The 19,992-nt window shown below is 37.5% G+C and overlaps 1 protein-coding gene across 1 annotated transcript; it reads left to right on the forward strand.

Annotated features, from left to right (window-relative positions):
* Nucleotides 1-2,214: 2,214 nt before the first annotated feature.
* On the forward strand, nucleotides 2,215-19,134 carry LOC106079502 (uncharacterized). The gene is made up of 5 exons (XM_013240673.2): nucleotides 2,215-2,326; nucleotides 13,777-13,852; nucleotides 16,319-16,506; nucleotides 17,334-17,891; nucleotides 18,672-19,134. The coding sequence occupies exons 2-5, from the start codon at nucleotides 13,777-13,779 to the stop codon at nucleotides 19,089-19,091; spliced, it is 1,242 nt and encodes a 413-aa protein (XP_013096127.2). The 5' UTR covers nucleotides 2,215-2,326; the 3' UTR covers nucleotides 19,092-19,134.
* The last annotated feature ends 858 nt before the right edge of the window (nucleotides 19,135-19,992 follow it).

A 19,992-nucleotide genomic window follows, 5' to 3' on the forward strand; every position in this document is an offset into this window, starting at 1 on the left:
ACAAAAAATGATGTCAAATAATTTGCCGTGATTACACATAAAAATTAATCTCATTGTCATGACTTTCTTTCAAATCCTAAGAATAGGCCCCTTTTAAATCATGAAATATTAGGGCCTACTGTCTTTAGGTTTAATTGTAAATCTAGTTTTGTTTTTAATATAAACATTATTATTGCTGAATTCACTGCAAAATGAAATTAAGCAAAGCCTAGTACCTACTGCAGTCTGACAATGTTATAAATTTCAGCTTTAAAATAGCCAATCGTACGCTCGGCAAAAAAAAACAACAACTGCATTGTCAGCTTTTATTTAATAAAAAATTATTGCAAAGACGAATGTTTTTTCTAATAAAATCTAAATTTTGAAATTATCCTTACCCCTACCCAGACTGGGCCCCGCGCAATCCGTTTCGCATTGGGCCCCGCCATTGTTAGGACCGGCCCAGTATATTGGTCTAGTCATCTGAACGCTCCAACATAAAAAAATAAGAACAAAGGAGAATAAAAAGAAGCTCACACTTGAGTCTGTTTCACACTTTACTCTCTGTTTCACACCTGAGTCCCTATTTTGAACCATTTATTTTGGAAACTTTTCATTATCTTGTGGAGCTGAAATTGTTCACTTTAACTCGTGCTACATATATATATATATATGGCTTGTCTTCAAGTCCGAAGATTAGTGAGGAATACAGTATTTCCCGTGGCTGCGCAGCCCCAGCTGTGACCTACATATTTTGCCACATCCAATGCTACATAACATTTTATTAAAATTACAGGAAAATCACATAATTAATTATTCAATTGATTGTTATTTCTCATTTATTATTGACCGTTAGAACTCAGTGTTCTGGGACTCACTTTATTATTGGCCTCCTTCAGTCGTAGGACGACTCTGGTTCATCTCGAACACTTTTTCACTTGGCTGTGGAGCCCTATTTTGGAGAGACACTCCCATCCACAAAATATCGCAGGTTAAGGTGGCTTTCGCTTCGGTGGTAGAGGAGCTGGCCATTTTCCGGGACTCAAGTAAACTAATACTTTTTTTGAGGGGGGTTATTACTGAGTATCAGTATCAAGACTTCTATATGCTGTCTACGTTTCAAAGGCGTACACAACGTCGGATGGGTGTTAGCCCCGAGAGATCCCTACTTTTGTGATACTAGGATGCACTGGCCTTGGCAATTCGCAAGTCAGTTTTATTATCTAGGATAAGACAGGATAAGATAAGATAATTTTTAAATGGTCCAATCAAATGGAAATTTGACTAGGCCTACATCAGCGTAAATAGGCCTACTATAATAAAAACAATATAGATGCTAATACGAACAACATTCACACACGAAACACATAAACACTCACAACCAGCGCTTTATGAATAAGACTTCTATGTACTTCTCGATTACGACAGATGACCTTGTAACACTGACCGAAAGTGGGATGAAGGAGTTTTAAAATCTTTCTGTTTTAGTCCTAATGGAAAGGAGACGACCACTTAATATCTGATGTAACAGTGGTTTAATGGGTGCCAGTTGTCTTTAAGAATCGTGTGTGTTTTGGAAAGAAATCTTTCATGAAAAATTAAGAGATGGTAGCTGTGATCGAGTGATACATAAGGCTTACATAGACAGGACATACAGAAACAAGGCTTACATAGACAGGACATACATATACAAGACTTGCAATAGACAGGACATACATAAACAAGGCTTACAGAAATAAGTCTTACATAAACAAGGCTTAAAGAAATTAAGAATGTTTTTTTTTTTTTTTACTTTGTCCGCAGGGAAGTTTCTGACAAATCTTCGATTTAAAAAAATCTAGATCTAGACTAGAAGACCGTCGCTCCAACCTCGATCTGGGTAGGCCAAATGACGCGGTGAACTGCTGTCTTTATGAATGAACTCGTGTTGTATAGCCTCTAAACAAAATGAAACGTTTTATGCACGGTCAATTTCACAAAGTACTCTCTGCCCCTGTCACCTCGCGCATCGCTCAGCAGACGACGAGCAGAAAGAACACTCAACTTTCCAAAACAAGTGGCGGGAAACAAAGGTGTCTAGAAACCGAAAGGTGGAGCCTTTAGGCCTGTCAACTAGCTAAGCCCCACCCATCAACGAAACCCGTTTTCTTTTTTTTTTTTTTTTTTCATTAATACAAAAAAATATTTTCTTTCAACATAAAAACTTTATAATTTGTACAAGTAAAAAAAAAATATGTGTGAATGTCAATTATTGCAAATTAATGTTAAAGAAAGTGATTAAGAACTGAACAAAATAATCTTTAATCTGGATTAATTAAATTTTGCGGACTGAGTTAAAGACAGGCAGGTAATAGCATTGTTTTCTTGTCTATTTTATTTTACTAGATGTTAACTTTACATACATTTTAATGTGTATTAAATAGAGAAAGAAAGAGAGAGTGAGAGAGAGAGACAGATATTGTTTAGTGTTTGTTTAGTCTGTTAAGGAACCCTCTAATTAAGAAAACTTAAAGAAACTGGAGCAGACGCAAACTAGAGCTTTGAGATTTTCTAGGATCTTGTTAGCTTGTTTATAGATGTTTGTCTCAAACAGCTGCCCAAATGGGGTTTATTTTTTGCCAATGATTTTACCAGCAGCATTTAGGATTCTAGAAAGTTTATTTTTATTTTTAATGCTCAGATTGCCATACCAGGCAGTGATATTGAAACTTAAAATATTGTAGATGTGAGCACAAATTGCATGTCGCCACAGTGCAGAGCCATTTTGAAAAAAAAAAGGGACTTCTAAAGGGTCCCATATTTCAATTAGGTTATGGTCTTTTCAAGTCTATATACAGTACTGATTGTACTGAGCTTGAGATTTTATCTATATAATGTTTCTAAATATGTAAGTTTGAATTACAAAGACATTTAGGGAATACAAGAAATTCTAATGCCAATACATACGTTTAAACACAGATATCAATGCAATCATTCTAACACGATTTAGTAGTGAGAACTAGAGTTAAAAGATAGCATTCCTTTCTTGTTGCTTGATGCGTATTAGGTCGGAACGAACCATGATGTGTCAAAGAACAGGGAATATTTTATATTATAGACAGGTTGTGGATCTACTTTTAGTACAGAAGACCTAGTTAGAACAAAACCACACATTCAGTGTGTGCATCAGAGGAAATGTGGGAGTTTGGCGTTGGAAATAAAATTCTAACTACAGTTCACAGGGAAATAAATCAACTAACACTAATACAGGCATGTCAGACTCATTAAGGTGTATTGGCCAATTAAAAAACTTACAATGACCTGAGGCCAATAATAGAATATGCATCCTCCGTTTGGGACCCCTCAACTCAAGAAAACATTAAGAAACTGGAACAGACACAAAATAGAGCAGTGAGATTCATAACAAACGAATATTCACATTTGACTAGAGTAACACCTTTAGTAAAATCACTAAATTTAGAAAGCCTTCAGGACAGAAGGCTCAAAAGTAAAGTAGCAATCATACATAAAACACTGAACCATAATCTTCAAATACAAAAACAAAATTTAATAAAATACTCTGAAAGACACAAAGATAAAGGCACATTCCTCGTCCCATATGCTAGGACAAATTTGTACAAATACTCCTTCTTCCCTAGTGCTATTAGAGCATGGAATGGGTTGCCTGAGCTAGCCAGGAAAACCAGTGACTTGGCAGAATTTAAGTCATTGGTTAATATGCATGACTAAATGCATGACGCGTAGGACGTAATCATCTTCTTTTTTGAAGTAACGTCTATATTATATAAGATAAGATAAGAGGGGCCGCAGCAAAAAATCAGTTGCAAAATAGCCAACTACTTTTATGTAAATTAGAAACAATACAATAAAATACAATATTTAATGACATACCTATCTCTTAGCTAAATGTGTAGCATTATTCGGTAATACAAAAATTACTATGATTATGCATTATTATCTATGTCCTGATGCTTGACATCTTTTCTGGGATACAAGTTTATTAATGTCAGGTTGAAGTTTGTTTGCCACTGACACTTTCATCACAGACGACAAATTTTGATCAGATAATCTCGAACTGTGAGGTGTTTTTGTAGCTTTTATTATGAAAAAGAACTGCTTACAGTGATCAATGCTTGCAAACATAGCTAGAATTCTGGCTGCAAATTTCCGCAATTCAACATACCGCTCAGGGTAAATAACTGTACAATTTTGGCACAGCCAATTCTATATCTGACTGCTATTTTATCAGCTCTAGTTTAACATTACCAGCAGCATTTTCAGAAGCAAATGGAGATACAAGCAACGAAAATTCTTGCTCGTATGAAACGAAGTCACGAAAACGGTCATTGAGAGCATCTGCTAACGATTCCAGGTGTGAGACATATATACCAAATGTTGTAGCCATACTTAATCTTTTTAGTTCCTGACACGTTGAGAAGTGAACAAGATTTTTCTATTTCCCTATTTGGTTTATCCACAGTCGTAATTTTGCTTGAAAGCACTTCACATGATCACACGCAATTGTGACAATTTTGTCTTTACTTTGAAGTTTCAAATTCAAGTCTTGCAGGTGACCAGTGAGATCAACTGCAAATGCCAAATCATGAACCCATTCGTCAGTTTGGGAATGTTCAACTGGTTCACCATTCATGTTCAGAAACAATACAATTTCCTCACGCTGTGCAAAAAATATCTTCAATACTTTATGACAGGAGAGCCAGCAAACTTCTTGTCCAATGTCAGTCAGAAACATTGAATATTGGCGATGATTTAAGCCACGGGCACGACTGAAAACGGTCTCATGACATGTTGGAACTTTAATTGCTTTGTGCAGAATGCTTCTTGCTGAATGAAGCTCTGAAAATTAGCAAATTTATAATTAGCATCAGTCTCTCTAATTTTTGCATTTCTTACCCCAAACATGGTTGGTACCCCATCCGTTGCTAGACTAGTGAAACTTTACCAAAGATAAATTGTACTGCAATATCACCTCCTCTAATTTCTCAAAAACATCCTCGCTTGTTGTGATGTTATGCATAGAACAGAGTTCAAGCAGTTCCTCATGTATCTCAAAATTCCTGTCAAAGGCTCTTATGAATATAACCAACTGTGCTACACCCGTTAAAACAATTGATTTATCGAGAGCCAATGAAAAGAATTCAAAATCAGCTATTTTGTTCTTTAATAGTTCACGCAATCTGACTGACATGTCATTTATTCTGTCTGCTAACCGTGTTTCTAGTTAACGCTATTTCTTTGAATGCTTTCACCTTTTCTGTATTGTTTCTAATTTACATAAAACTAGTTGGCTGTTTTGAAACTGATTTTTTGGCTGCGGCCCCTCAGGTCATAGTAAGTGTTTTATGTGGCCCATACACCTTAATGAACTTGACAAGACTGCTATAAATGTTTCCATAAACCTATACATTGACATAAATAACTAAATAAATAAAACTATCATTTAGTTACAAAAATGTTTTGCTAAATAAACGATAAATTAACACATATTGTTGTCTGTAAAATATATAAGTGTATCTCAAACAGTAATCCGAAAGAGGCACATAAAGCCCAAAAAAGAGGCAAAGAATAGAGGCCCAAGGATTCCTATGATGATAATGCTAAAATTGAATAGCGCAAATTCGGAGGTTTCCTATTTAAAAAAAAATCCGCAATGCCTGTAAAGGTGTTCCACGAACTACTGAAATAAATAAACGAAATAATAACTTGTAGGCCACCACGTCAATAAAGGAAAATAATAATAAGTAAAGCGTTCCGCTATATCTCAGAATGGGTGAAATGTCCCGTTATTAAGGAAAAGTTGGGGACCACCGCTTTATTCAATGTAACCATTGAGGCACCACACATGATCTGCCAACTGTCTTCCTCTCGTTCGTTTGATTAAAGTAAAATCTCCTTCAGTGACAGGCCTGTCCACTCGTAGCGCAGCGGTACATTAAAGGCAAGAAAATGGATCCAGGAAAATTATGTTAAAATTATTCTAAGATGTGCGATAATTAACATGGATGCAACACTACGATACTTGTATTTTAATATCTGGTACGGTAATGGACCTCATTCACCAATCGTAAACAAACAACTTTTAGACACGTGGTGTCTTCTATCTCTTCTATATAGTTTACGATCTCATGTTTTAATTCATGATGGTTGTCACGTGACAGTTCTTTTCGTTGTTTTATCTATAAGATCACGTGATAGGGCGCCAATGGTTACCTCGCCGCTGTATAAGAAACATTTCCCTTTTTAGTCACGCATTTCATACATAAAATTGGTGTCAGAGAGATGGAATAAAATAAACTCTGCTTATCACTATATCACTTTATTTCATTACTCGTTGTATTTCATAATTATATGAATTTTTGTAATAATTTCATTTAATTCGAAACATTAGTTTATCCCAAGTGACCCAACTTAATCCCAATCAGCTCGACTATCGAGACTCCACTGTCTTTTCCTACCCGCGCATTAATGCACATCATACACATTATACGTATTGTCAGCGGCGTAGCTAGGGTGCCAGACGCCCTAGACAGCAAGGCCTGTCGGTGCCAGAATCCCCCATCTCCCAACAGTGTATTTATGTACATCATTAAGTAATAGAAAAGATACATCTAATATAAACAAAAGTTAGCAAATGTAGCGATAGGAATATATGAAATTTTATTTAGTGTTTCAATGCCTACTCTAATGCTACCTCATGGGCAAGGGGGTTCTCCGTTCCACCTGTCCTCCTCTTGGTACATCAGTAGCCCAGCGCGTGAACATATTGTGAATCTATTGTACTCAAAAGAACAAATGCTTTGTTTAAAAAAGGAGATTAAATCCTTTTCCAGGGTCGTTGATGAGTACATGACCTATGACCTATGACCTATGATCATGTAGATGATATTGGTAGTTTGTGTCTATCGTTCTTCCTTGGCTCCAAGTCTTTTGGTTAATATTTTTCCTTTGTCTTCAAGTCTTTTTGCTAATACTTTTCTTTTGGCTTCAAGTCTTTTTGCTAATATTTTTCCTTTGGCTTCAAGTCTTTTTGCTAATATTTTTCTTTTGGCTTCAAGTCTTTTTGCTAATATTTTTCTTTTGGCTTCAAGTCTTTTTGCTAATATTTTTCCTTTGGCTTCAAGTCTTTTTGCTAATATTTTTCTTTTGGCTTCAAGTCTTTTTGCTAATATTTTTCTTTTGGCTTCAAGTCTTTTTGCTAATATTTTTCCTTTGTCTTCAAGTCTTTTTGCTAATATTTTTCCTTTGGCACCAAGTCTTTTTGCTAATATTTTTCCTTTGGCACCAAGTCTTTTTGCTAATATTTTTCCTTTGGCACCAAGTCTTTTTGCTAATATTCTTCCTTTGGCTCCAAGTCTTTTTGCTAATATTTTTCCTTTGGCTCCAAGTCTTTTTGCTAATATTTTTCCTTTGGCACCAAGTCTTTTTGCTAATATTTTTCCTTTGGCACCAAGTCTTTTTGCTAATATTTTTCCTTTGGCACCAAGTCTTTTTGCTAATATTTTTCCTTTGGCACCAAATCTTTTTGCTAATATTTTTCCTTTGGCACCAAGTCTTTTTGCTAATATTTTTCCTTTGGCACCAAGTCTTTTTGCTATTATTTTTCCTTTGGCACCAAGTCTTTATGCTATTATTTTTCCTTTGGCACCAAGTCTTTTTGCTAATATTTTTCCTTTGGCTCCAAGTCTTTTTGCTAATATTTTTCCTTTGGCACCAAGTCTTTTTGCTAATATTTTTCCTTTGGCTCCAAGTCTTTTTGCTTTAATTTTTTTATTGACACCAACTCTTTTGGCTAGTAATTTTTGGTTTGGCTTAACGATTTTTGGCAAATATTTTTCCTTTGGCTCCAAGTCTTTTTGCAATAATTTTTTCATTGACACCAAGTCTTTTTGCTAATATTTTTCCTTTGGCACCAAGTCTTTTTGCAATAATTTCTTCATTGACACCAACTCTTTTGGCTAGTAATTTTTTGGTTTGGCTCCACTATTTTTGGCAACTATTTTTCCTTTGCTTTTTTCTTTGTCTCTTGACTTGAAACACAGACACTTGATGCTCCGGACTATAAGGAACAATCATGAGTTATTTCCCCAGTCATGGTGGTCGATTTCCCTTTCCTTGAGAGTATATCTTTGTATTTCATTTCAACGCCATCCACTGCACAGCTTGGTGTTTGGTATGACCAAAAGTAACGCACGTTTAGAAAATATTCCATTTTTCAAATCATATGAGGATTAAAATACTGTTACGAATCTCCCTATCCAGGCTCGCTGCAATTTGCACTAAACGACACCACCAACTTAAAGAACTTGACAACTCTGGGCTTCAAAGTAACGTAATAGTTTAATGTCAATAAATAACAGCCAATACTGTACAATTGGCAGCACGTAACACAAGACTGTACAAATATCTCTACGCCGTATCAACTCTTGCACTGGTCTCTCTCTGTCTCGTCTCGGACTTGTACTGAGCCGTTGTAACGAACTGTAGATCGGGATATATATATATATATTCGCTCTTTATAAAGGGTCCCAGCTGGCCTTCTAGAACCGGACAGAACGTCGCTCGACCATTCTGGGTGGTCAGATGACTACATCCCTCGTGACGCTCCTGAGCTTTGTTCGCGACGTCGATCCTTCCCGAACCATCATCATCGGCCGACCGAGATACATTATTATTATTATAGCTTTTATATAGCGCTACTTTCATGCTTATAGCATGCTCAGAGCGCTTTTGGTGATAATCTTTCAATTGCAATAGTAATTTATAAGTCACTCCGTGGTTACTATGGTTGGTGATTTGGTGTGACGTCGTTTGTACACATGAGCCACATTTTGTCGTCTGCTTTTTTTTCATGGTTAGTCTGTCTTGATTATCTTATCTTATATTATACAGACGTTACTTCAAATAAGAAGATGATTACGTCCTACGCGTCATGCATATTAACCAACGACCTAAACTCCGCCAAGTCACTGGTTTTCCTGGCTAGCTCAGGCAGCCCATTCCATGCTCTAATAGCACTAGGGAAGAAGGAGCATTATGTAACCATGGATTGACTTATAAATTACTATTGCAATTGAAAGATTATCGCTTCAAATATAATCACGATTATATTTATTTTCGTCGTCCAGTGCACTAAAGGCTTTGCACTATAAAAATATTCTATATATTAAAGCAGTCTAATAAATATGTAGATTTTGAGACTTTGATGTTTGGAACAGGAAGTATTATTATTATAGCTTTTATATAGCGCTACTTTCATGCTTATAGCATGCTCAGAGCGCTTTTGGTCCAATCTCATTTGTGGACCAGTGGGGGGGGTATCTAGGAGTTGGTTGGCGCTCAGTAAACACAACTCTGCCCGAGTCGGGTGTCGAACCTCGAGCCCCCTTCTAGGAAGACAAGCCAAGCCAAGTTCAAGCGCATTTGTCTCTCGACCAAGCTTCCCATGTTTCCATGTTTCGGATGTTCCTTCAGAGTTGAAGATAGTTTACTTCCTAGTCCAAACCTCCCGCAGGACGACGGGGGATGGGAGCGGGCAGGGTGTGAACCCGAGACCATCGATAAATTTGAACGACAGTCCAGAGCGCAAACTGCACGAACCAGGCAGCCTTCCACATCCACAGCCATTATCTTCAACTCTGAAGGAACACCGGACATTTTTTATATAGTGTGAATGTGTATTACAAAATATGTATTTTAAAAAGTTGCTTTAACATCAAATTAAAATGTTCTATACGTAGACCAGTAGTAAATAATAACACTTCTAAAATCCATCCACTTTTTGAATAGTGTTTTTTTTTAATACTGTGCTCTGTGCAGCAGCTCCGGTACGATGGATGTTGATTACATAGTGTTCTGCATGCTCTATTTGTGTTGATTCTAGTATATTACCTTATGCCAGGGGTTCTCAACCTGTAGGTCGCGGCCCTTTTGGGGGTCGAATGACGATTTTCCAGGGGTTGCCTAAGACCCATATGAACAAAGTATTTTTTCGTCTAAAAAGAAACATTGTAAAAACAAAATTGCAGTGGTAGTTACTATTTTTTTTACTATCATTGGCATTTACGGTAGGCTGATAAGACAAAAAATAGATCAGAATCCTTTCTAGCATGGTATTCGTCGCAGCAGCAAAACATTTGTAAAAGTTTCAATTACTGTCCATCAAACGGCGCGGCGAAAAGTATCGTTGCGCTATTGCAAAAATCGTAAGTATTGTTTCTATGGCGAAAATTTACCCACGGTATAAAATAGAACACCCGTTTATTACCCAGTTATATGCCGTCATGTTATTGTAGATTATGTTCTTATAATGAAACCACCCATGAAAATAGATCTCTATAACATTAGAGACAACACATAGTGAGAAATTGCAAAATGGGGTCGCGGAAATAAAAAGTTTGAGAATCGCTGCCTTAGGTAAATTTAGCTGTAGACAAATACCAAACAAAAAGAACTTATTTAAGGGAGACGTAGGTCTTCCAAAATGCCAACTATTTAAATACCACTGAGTGTTACCTAAGTCCTCCGTAAACATAGTACGTCCTTACTCTATGAACTCTCTAGCATCCTCTATTTGTCCGTTGATTTGGTCACCTAGCTAAATCGCGTTATATTTTTTAATCTATCATTGCGTCTTTTAGAAATTTCCGATTTTGCTACTTGTACGCACCAGCCTATTGAATAACTACTATTTTATCCATATATATTTAGGCTAGAAAATGCAAAACTATAAAATTGTTACATAATTTTTTTTGTTATATATTACATAAGACCAAAATTTTATTTCTATATCTTCTATACCTTAGGCCATAGTGGGCAAAATACGTTCCGCGGGCCTCATTCGGCCCTCCGGCACTTACCGAAGTCAGATGTGCTCACAGTGAAACACTTATAAAAATGCAAATATATAAAAAAATAATATAAATATAAATGATTGAAACTGTCATTATTTAAGCAAACCAAGACTGCTTATTGGCTATACATCAATACACTCAATTCAAGACACAGTCTCTGATCAGTATTTATTAAATGCTATGAAGAACTGTGTTGAATGCTGGGTATGCTTGGAACAAGATGGCAAGGAAGACATCTGGTGGAGATTGATCTTTGACTGAGTAAAATGGTGGGTTTTTTTAAATACCCACACCATAAACTTTAAACAGAAAAGTTTGCACAAGGCTGCATAAAATTTCGTGTTTAAAAGAGGTAATAAAGGTAAAACATATTTAGACTAGATTTATATTAACCACAGGTAGTTCCGATTATGAACAAACTAATCCAATATATCCGCTATCTTATCATGGGCAAGGTAAACGAGTATAATATAAAATCTCAAGGAAGAAATTGTTGTTACTTGAAGGACATTGACTGTGACTTTGTTACCAATATTTCTAATGAAGAGTGGAAGACAGGTTTCAGGTTTCATATCCTCTAATGCAATGAGCCCCTTGCATATGAAATGTAAATGGATGTTAAATCTTTTCAAACAAGGCCTTCCCATTTCTACAAGCAAGCAAAAGAAAACAGGCTTTGTCATTTTCCCTTGCTGAAAGGTGAAATTATTTCTAGTGAAATGATTAAAAGTACAGCACTTATTTAGATTCCCTAATTTTGCAATTTATAAAAGCAAATTTTAAGACGTCAATAACCGGTTTTCAATACCACTAGCTCACCATTTAGCGCAGAAGCTGATTTAGCTCCAGAGGACATAACTCCGAGCACAGAGAATTTCTAGTCAGTACTTCCACAGGAGTCTTATAGGTGCCAGAAGCTGTATGTCAACACTTTTAAAAACTTTGCTGCTGTTCACACTATTTGTGTACACATACATCTGTTCTTCTTCTTCTTTGTTCTCATTTTACATGTTGGAGGGTTCAGATCAGTAATTCTATATCTAAGATGAACTGCGCAATGTTTTTCAGGTCAGGCAGTTCTCCGAATAGTTTTGGTTCTTTAGGAGGGCTTTGGGGCCAGAGTCCTGTTCGGGTATCTGATTTAGTATGCACCATTGAAGGACATGGTCAGCATTCTCTGAGGATGCCCCAAAAGGGCAAGTTTCGCTCGTCCCGACATTTAACTTCCGGAACATATATTGTCTCATCCAGTGAACAAGCATTATATTTTGGGTGGGGGGGAAACTAAAGTATAATTACTGGTCGATTTTGACTGACTGTAATTTGACAGCAGTCACAAGGGTAACAACTAGTAAGCTAGTTCCACAGTTCCTGAACATTATGCACGAGTGTAAAAAGTAGAATACTGCACATTAAGTACAACTGTATATTAGTGGGTTATTGTAATATAAAAAGACAACAGCAAGTTAAAAAAATTATTAATTGATTTAAAAAATTTGCTAACTCTTCTTGTAATTCCTTAACGTGGAGTGTGGAAAAAAAGAAACGTGACTATAATACAGTGTAACTATGAATTAAAAGTTAGCTAGAGTATGCTTCGACATATTGCCAATGAGAATCCTTTTTGTTTCGTAAAACATTTAAGAATTATGGAGAATATTTTCTTTAGGTTCTTTATCATCAGTTTCAATTATTCTGTAGACAGAAGTTTAAAAAACTATTTAGATAATTAAAAGTATCTATTTTTTTTTTTAAATATATGAATCTTTATACATATAATCTGTGGAACACTACAGTTCTGTAGGTGTCGGCGGGCCGCATAAAACGCTCTGGGGGGCCGCATGTGGCCCGCGGTCCGTATTTTGAACTTTAATTTCAAAACATTAACTTTTATTTTCTTGAAGATCTGCAAGAGCTTACTTGACTGTCTTAATGCTCTACAAAATCAGCTTGCAGGATTGTGCTACTAAATCAGGAGTGAAGCCCTTTAGATTGAATTCTTTCTTTCAAACCGCCTATGGAGCAATGTAGTGTTATCTCTGAGCTGAATTCATAAGCGGTTATTAGTGTCAACACATACCAACTATTTTTTTTATTGACTAGACTTTTAAACAACCCCAGCTGTGACATACATAATTTCAGAACTTCTAACGAAGGCATAACCATTGTCCGCCGGTGGTCAATTAAGATTTTCTTTTGTCTCCAGAGACAATAGATGCACTCAGACAAACCACTGGTTTTGGGCTCTTTCTTGAGTGTCTGGTGTGACTAAAGTCGATTCTGGAGCGTCAAAGTTTGCCACAGTTCGTGTTTTAGGGCTATCTGATGTGCGGCTTTCTTTCTCATTCTCAAGGCCAAGGTCGCGTTGTTTCTTTCGCTCTCGGCGACGTACGTACCAGTATTCACAGTCTGTCTCCAAGCTGTCCGATCTTGCGCGATTTCCTCCCTCGTTCTTTCACGGATATGATAAAAGTAAAGTTCCCCTCTCAGACTTTGTGGTCTATAGGTCAGATGATGTCAAGGTCATCTGTTTCTGTGACCTACGGTTAACGAGGGTGTCATGGTGCCAGCACAACGACTAACCGCTTTTACTTTTACCCAACTAATGTCCAGTACCCATTAGAGGTGGGTGGACTCAGAAAGGCCTAAAGATATTGATATGATACATGCCTATAAATAAGTAGATGACGCATATTCTAAAACTGTCCTAACCCGGCTAGATATCTTATCTTATCTTATATGATATAATTTAGTTGTATATTCTTGTTTGGTTTGCAAGACGTTCTCGTGATAAGCCCTAATGTTTTTATGTTTTTGTTTTTATGTTGTTGTTTTTTTAATTTTTCAACATAGGGGATTCCATAATAAGCTTTAATTAGCTGTGCTGTGCAACCGGTAAAACTAATTTATACATTTCTGATTTCAGATGGAGGACATTGAAACGGGCGAAGATAATGCCAAGACAAAGTGGCCAGGTTACTGTCAGACATTTATAGTGAAAGGTGGGTCAAAGGTCATCTCATTGTAAGAACATTCACGTGCATTCTCAAACCATGTCTTAACTCTCCAGAGCTAGCTACTTTCATTCAATGATATTCCAATCATTAAATAACTAAACTTTGGGCAGGAAGAGCTCGTTAGACTTGGGGTTGGCTACCCAACCAGGAGTAGGTAAACTACAAATTCAAATATCTGCTTCCATGCGGCTACATGGGAAAGTCTTCGGGAGTCAACCCTGAGGTAAAATCAGGAGTCTGTGACATTGAGGCAGCTAGGAGCTCACAGTGCTTTATTCTGGCAGAACCTGCGATTTCACACTGAATCAGTTATTCGCCGGTCGTTTGGATAGATCAGCTGGGTAGGTAGGGAAGAATAGCTGTGTGGGCGACATCGTTCCGACCATAGCTAATCCCCCAGGCTTTCACCTCATTTTCTACGAATAATAATAAACATAAAATCCTCCACTTTTATACAAGTAGCGGTTGCATACTAAATTGACATATGTTCCCTACGTCTTTTATGATTTACACAAGTCCACTGTGCACTTTTTCTTTAGTTACTTTGATTCATAGCGGTGCGAACGATTTCATGAACCAATTGACAAAACATTGCTCTGACGTAAGACAAGTCCAAGAGTGAGGTGACAAGGTGAAGGACGGCTCCATTTAAAAAAAAAAATCAAAATGCGAATTGTAATTTTAATATCAACTGCCCTAGTTGATTTATTTATTTTTAAATATACGATCAAATCACTTGTTATAGTACATTCAGTCACCTGACTTTCCTTATGTTTAACTAGATCTACTGTATATAGTCTAAACTAACTCGAATTAAAATAATCTAACTTCCAATTTAAAGTTCATTACACTTGTATTTATAATTGTGCGGTATCACCTGGTCTCCCGTGAGCTGCGCTGAGGTGCTAAATAGCTATTCAGGATCATGCTCCGCTTGGCTTGCTAAGCGCAGCAGAAGTGGGAGACGCTCGCGCACACACAAAAAAAGCGAACGTGAAACGTCGTCGCAGTGAGACTAATTCACAGTCTCACTAGTGACACCATTTTAAGAGGCATACAAGGTAAACACAGCCGCTACTCAAGGATCGCGTGCATTTCTTCACAATCCTATCGCACAATCAGTCCATGAGTTCATTCCATCATGCTTTAAAAAGATCGTCACGCGACGGCTGAGACTTCAAAAGGCAGCACAAATTTTGCCACTTTCAATTGGCGCGTTTTTCTGGGTGCAAACGGCTTGAAAAAAAGAACGGCTCTATGTAGCTAAGGGTTGTCAACAAATTAATTTAAGAAGTGTATTCAAGTATGTACATGTATATTGGTATCGGAATCATAAAGAGAGATTGAAAAGAAATTTGATTAGGTTTTTACGTTTGACACCTACCATTCAATTAAAGGGTCGTTTATAATAGGAAGGTCACGGTTAAGCTAGGCCGAGCAGATTTGACTATATACATCAATGAAGTGATTTTGTCAAAATAGTGCAAACAGTTTTTGTAAAACACACATATGAAATCGTTGTCTTATGCTATCCACGGTGGCTGAGCGGTAAAGCACTTGGCTTCCGGGTTCGAATCTGGTGAAGACTAGGATTTTCATTTTTGGGATTTTCCGGCGCCTCTGAGTCCACCCAGCTCTAATGGATACATGACATTAGTTGGGGAAAAGTAAATGTGGTTGGCACGTTGTGCTGGCCAGCAACCGTAGGCCACAGAAACAGATGACCTTTACATCATCTGCCCTTTAGACCACAAGGTCTGAAATGAGAACTTAACTTTTTTTTTCTCTATCCACATCAGAGCAGCTCAATGGGAAAACATTATTGTAGTACAATAATTAAACAAAAATTGAGCTCCAGATATAAGAGTTAGCAGTCCTACGAGGCCCATCTTCTGATTTTGTGAAGTAGGAAATCAAAAACAGCTTTCAAGAATAGATCGGCCAGTAAATTACCTATATTAAAATGATAGACAATACACAAAATTCTACATAGTCAAGTAATACAGGTGAATTAAATTTCTTGCTACGAGGTTCGCATTTTTTAATTAATTGTATTTAGGCTTAATGTCTTTTCTTAAAAGCGAACTCACTTGAGAAAAACTTTATTTCATTACACAAAATGATCACCATAACTCCTAAGCAATTTCGAAAGTAAGTATACTATAGATTAGAGCTTTTGTATACTGGTCCAACTTCTTATGTGAAAATATGTGCTATGAAGTAATGTCTGCAAGACGTTTCCCTGCTGCGTATAGGCGCTCAGCGAATACATTCATCTCGAGTCAATTCTCCCCCCAAAAAAATCCCTAGTCTACACCGGGGATTCGAACTCAAGCCCCTCTCAATTAGGTAGCTTCCCATGCCATATCTTCCATCACACAGAACAGTAACGAAACCGTTCACAACCAAACATCGTCTAGAAATGAACTATTTTTCTCCCCTCTCATCTAGAGCCCAATGGTAACATCAAAGAGCTGGTCTTCCCTAAAGCGTTGGACTTGGACCGGCCGAAAAGGGAAAGGACTACGTTTTCTAACAGGCAGCTCCAGCACCTCGAGGAAGAGTTTAACAGCAACCAGTACATTGTAGGGAAAGACAGAACACGATTGGCCAAATCTTTGGGTCTCTCGGAAACACAGGTAATCACTTAAAATAACTTGTATGCTTAATAGTAATATAGATGTAGCAACCTTTATCTGATATCTCAATTCCTATTAAACGAAATCAATTCATAAGCATATTGCACTATGATCCTATCACTTGTCTAGGCCAGTTGGCAAAGGGGGAGGGAAGAAGGGGGTATCGTTGTGAATGTTTACATGATCGTTTTTTAAATGCATAAAAAAAAGTTTCAGTACGGGTTCAGAAGACTCAAGGGAAGTAATTAAACTTATACCGCCACATCTGACTAGTAATTAACTAATTGTTGTTTTTTTTAGTTGAGTCTTGTGTTGTCAGGTGCAAGAAATAATTGTGCAAAATTTCAGCTTGATCCGAGATTGGGTGTAGGAGAAATAACGTGTACTAACTTTTTGCCAGGCTGACAGAGGGAGTTGATATAAGCTTTGTAAAAATATGCTTAGTGTTTTCAACGACAAAACCCATTTAATGTTCTCGGTTTTGCACTTTGGAAGTCTAGCTAGGGTGGGGGGAGGGGGAGGAGAATTTGAAAATCCTCACTGGCTCCTACTTGAGGGGGGGGGGCCAAGTGAGTTTTTTTATATTAACAATTAAATGTTACGCAAGATGCCGGGTCCCAGGGAGGTCAAGCCCCCTGACCCCAAAATGAAAATTCCTAGTTACGCCCCTGTCAGTTTCATTGACCAGGGGGAAGTTGGGATGCACTGGGCTTTCTGAGGACCTTTTGTTTTGCCAGCTTTACTGTATGTGCATTTCCGAATGATGTCAAACAGTGTTTCTCTTAATATAACAAAGATTGATCTAGTTTTGGTTTTCTCTTTTGTAGGTCAAAGTTTGGTTTCAGAATCGTCGAACGAAGCTGAAGAAAGACAACGAGCGAAAGGAGAGTCTGAACGATCCCCAGGCCGAGAGCAAGGCAGCCCAGAACGTCCTCAAATTATTATCCTTCCGAACCAACGCTGCGTACCCCAACTTTCATAACCGGCTATCGCACCCGCCGTCCATCTTAGAGGCCGTTTTATCTCCCCCGCGAAGAGAAACTTCAACGCCTGAGCTTAGATGTCAAGGAGCTCAAGGATTGGACGAGTCCTTCACCGCCAGCAGTTTGGGAGATGATAACTCTATTGAGGTCAGCGCAGATGGAAACGTTTTGCCACCGATGTCTGCAGTACACTTCCCTCTTTCAGCCTCTGGCGTAAGCTCTGCAGTAACAGACCCTGCAGTGACAATGCAATCCAACTACAGCCCAGTAGCGGCCATGAACTGTGGACTGAGTCAAGCAAAGAACTATGACCACTTCGGTGTTTCGCCGGCTACATCGTTTTGTCCCAGAGAGTTCGATCCTTCAGTGCGTGATGGCTCTATTATTGGACATCAACAAGAGGTGAGTGTGTCACTGGTGTGTCCGTCATTTGTACCATGTCTTTCAATTACTTACATCGACTTAACCCTCGTGGCATCGTGTAGTTCTGGGATATCAGACGTGAACTGGAGAAAGTCTGTTAGTCGTAATCCTGAACTCAGAACTTACTAGTTAACATTTGGCCTAGATTTAGAAATCAGGCAATTTAATTCATCTGCCAACATGAACCACTAGTTATCATAAATTAATTTCACTTTCTACAAAGCTTACTTATATCAACTCACTATTTATGTCCGTCTGTCTGTCTGGTAAAAAAAAATTGAACACGTTATTTCTCCCACACCCATTCTTGGATCAAGCTGAAACTTCCCACTGTTATTTATTAACCAATCAGTCAATTGATTATTGGTAATGAATTATTTTGTTTGATATTGAAAGAGGAAAAAAAATTATACTCTTCTAAGATATATTTGTAAAAATGGAGTTCTTTCCTTACATATGCCTTGGCGGTACTCAGTGCCTAGCTTTTATCTACTAATAAATTAATAATAAACATTAAAATACATGAAAAGAAATATTTTTTCCCCACATTGAAAAAGGTCCCGGTACGGCGTACCGATGCGTACAGTCACAAAAAAGCAAAGCACTGAATACATATATATATGGTTTTTTTTTCTGTTTATGTTTTTGGGGATAGATATAAGCAAGAAGAGCCTAATTTCAGCGAACATGTTTTGTTTTTATTTTTGTTTGTGTTTTCGTGTTATATTTTTTAAAGCAATCATTTTTGTTTCTAAATAGATGCTTACTTTCAACGCCCTGACCAACGACCCCAGACACTCCGCGAAGACCATGCCTCTCGGCTATCCAGGTAATGTCCCGGCTTACTACAGACACGCTGAAGCCGCGATGCCTCAGTTTGCCAACTTGCCATGTTGGCTTGACGATTACCAGAGAATGAATTTATTGAAACATTCTAAGATGGATTGGCACCAGAACCGCCAGCATGTCTCTCATCCAGGCGCGCCACCTGTCTTGCACGTGCCTGGAGGTATTCGCCCACAACATCATCCCTTTGACGCCTATGCCAACATGTACACGTCTGGACAAAGCCTGCAACAGCCGCCACTTCCTGCGGGTCTGGTCTGGAGATACATCCACCCTGCCCAAACGAAAAAGGGGAACTTCCAAACTTTCCCCAACCATCTAGACGGCAGATGACCTTTGACACGGTTCGTTGACACACTGTAAAAAACTATTTCTTGTTTAAATTATTCTTCATGCCGTTCACCTATGTTGAATGAAATGACGGTGGACTCTACCTGGTTTCGTGTTAAACATAAATGTTACATAATGGCAATGATTGTTGTTAATTATATTAAACACATAGTTCTTATGCTAGTTTCTGATCAATGGGTGGACTGGCTATATGGGCATTCGGGCAAATGCCATTTGGGGCGGTAACATAATGGCTGGTAGGACCACCGAAAATAGTTAAAGATTTTATAATATTCTCTTATAAAGAGTCCATCTTTCACAAACTCTACACATCACAAATCTAAGAAATTTTCCGAAATCTGTAGACAGTGCTAATAGTAGGCTTCATCCTATAAAGATATACGAGTTCACTCTGTGCATGCATATCGATATATTATCAAAATTAACATAATGATTGTGAGGACAGGTAGGCTTAGAATTAGATGCCCATCATATGATATTGAATTTGTGGGCCGAATTGTATAGAAATGCCCGGGCCGATTTTGACAACCAGTCCGCGCCTGATTCTGACTGACAAAATCAGCTGTCATACTGGGTAACAACAAAAAGTCCCAAAGTGACATTACTCCTAAATACTGAGTAGCATAACCTTTCCAATACACATACTAGAAAATTAGTATAGCAATATGTCAGGTTGATTTCATCTATTAGATCTGTTACTGTGTGAATTTACTGCATTGTTTTACTGCACAATAGTGAATGACTTTCTATTATTATTATAACACGATGTTTTTCTGCGTGTATTTTATATATTGGAAAAAAATAATAAATGAATTGAAAATGATTTTTTTTTTGTTATTTTAACATAACAGTAATGTTGATGAAATTGTAGATATAAATTGTT

Source organism: Biomphalaria glabrata, chromosome 1, assembly GCF_947242115.1.
Source record: "Biomphalaria glabrata chromosome 1, xgBioGlab47.1, whole genome shotgun sequence".
Lineage (NCBI taxonomy): Eukaryota > Metazoa > Mollusca > Gastropoda > Planorbidae > Biomphalaria > Biomphalaria glabrata.

Coding starts and splice junctions, on each gene's coding strand:
- LOC106079502 (XM_013240673.2), top strand. CDS start 13,777: ATGGAGGACATTGAAACGGGCGAAGATAATGCCAAGACAAAGTGGCCA. Junction 13,853..16,318: donor TCAGACATTTATAGTGAAAG/GTGGGTCAAAGG, acceptor CCTCTCATCTAG/AGCCCAATGGTAACATCAAA. Junction 16,507..17,333: donor TGGGTCTCTCGGAAACACAG/GTAATCACTTAA, acceptor TCTCTTTTGTAG/GTCAAAGTTTGGTTTCAGAA.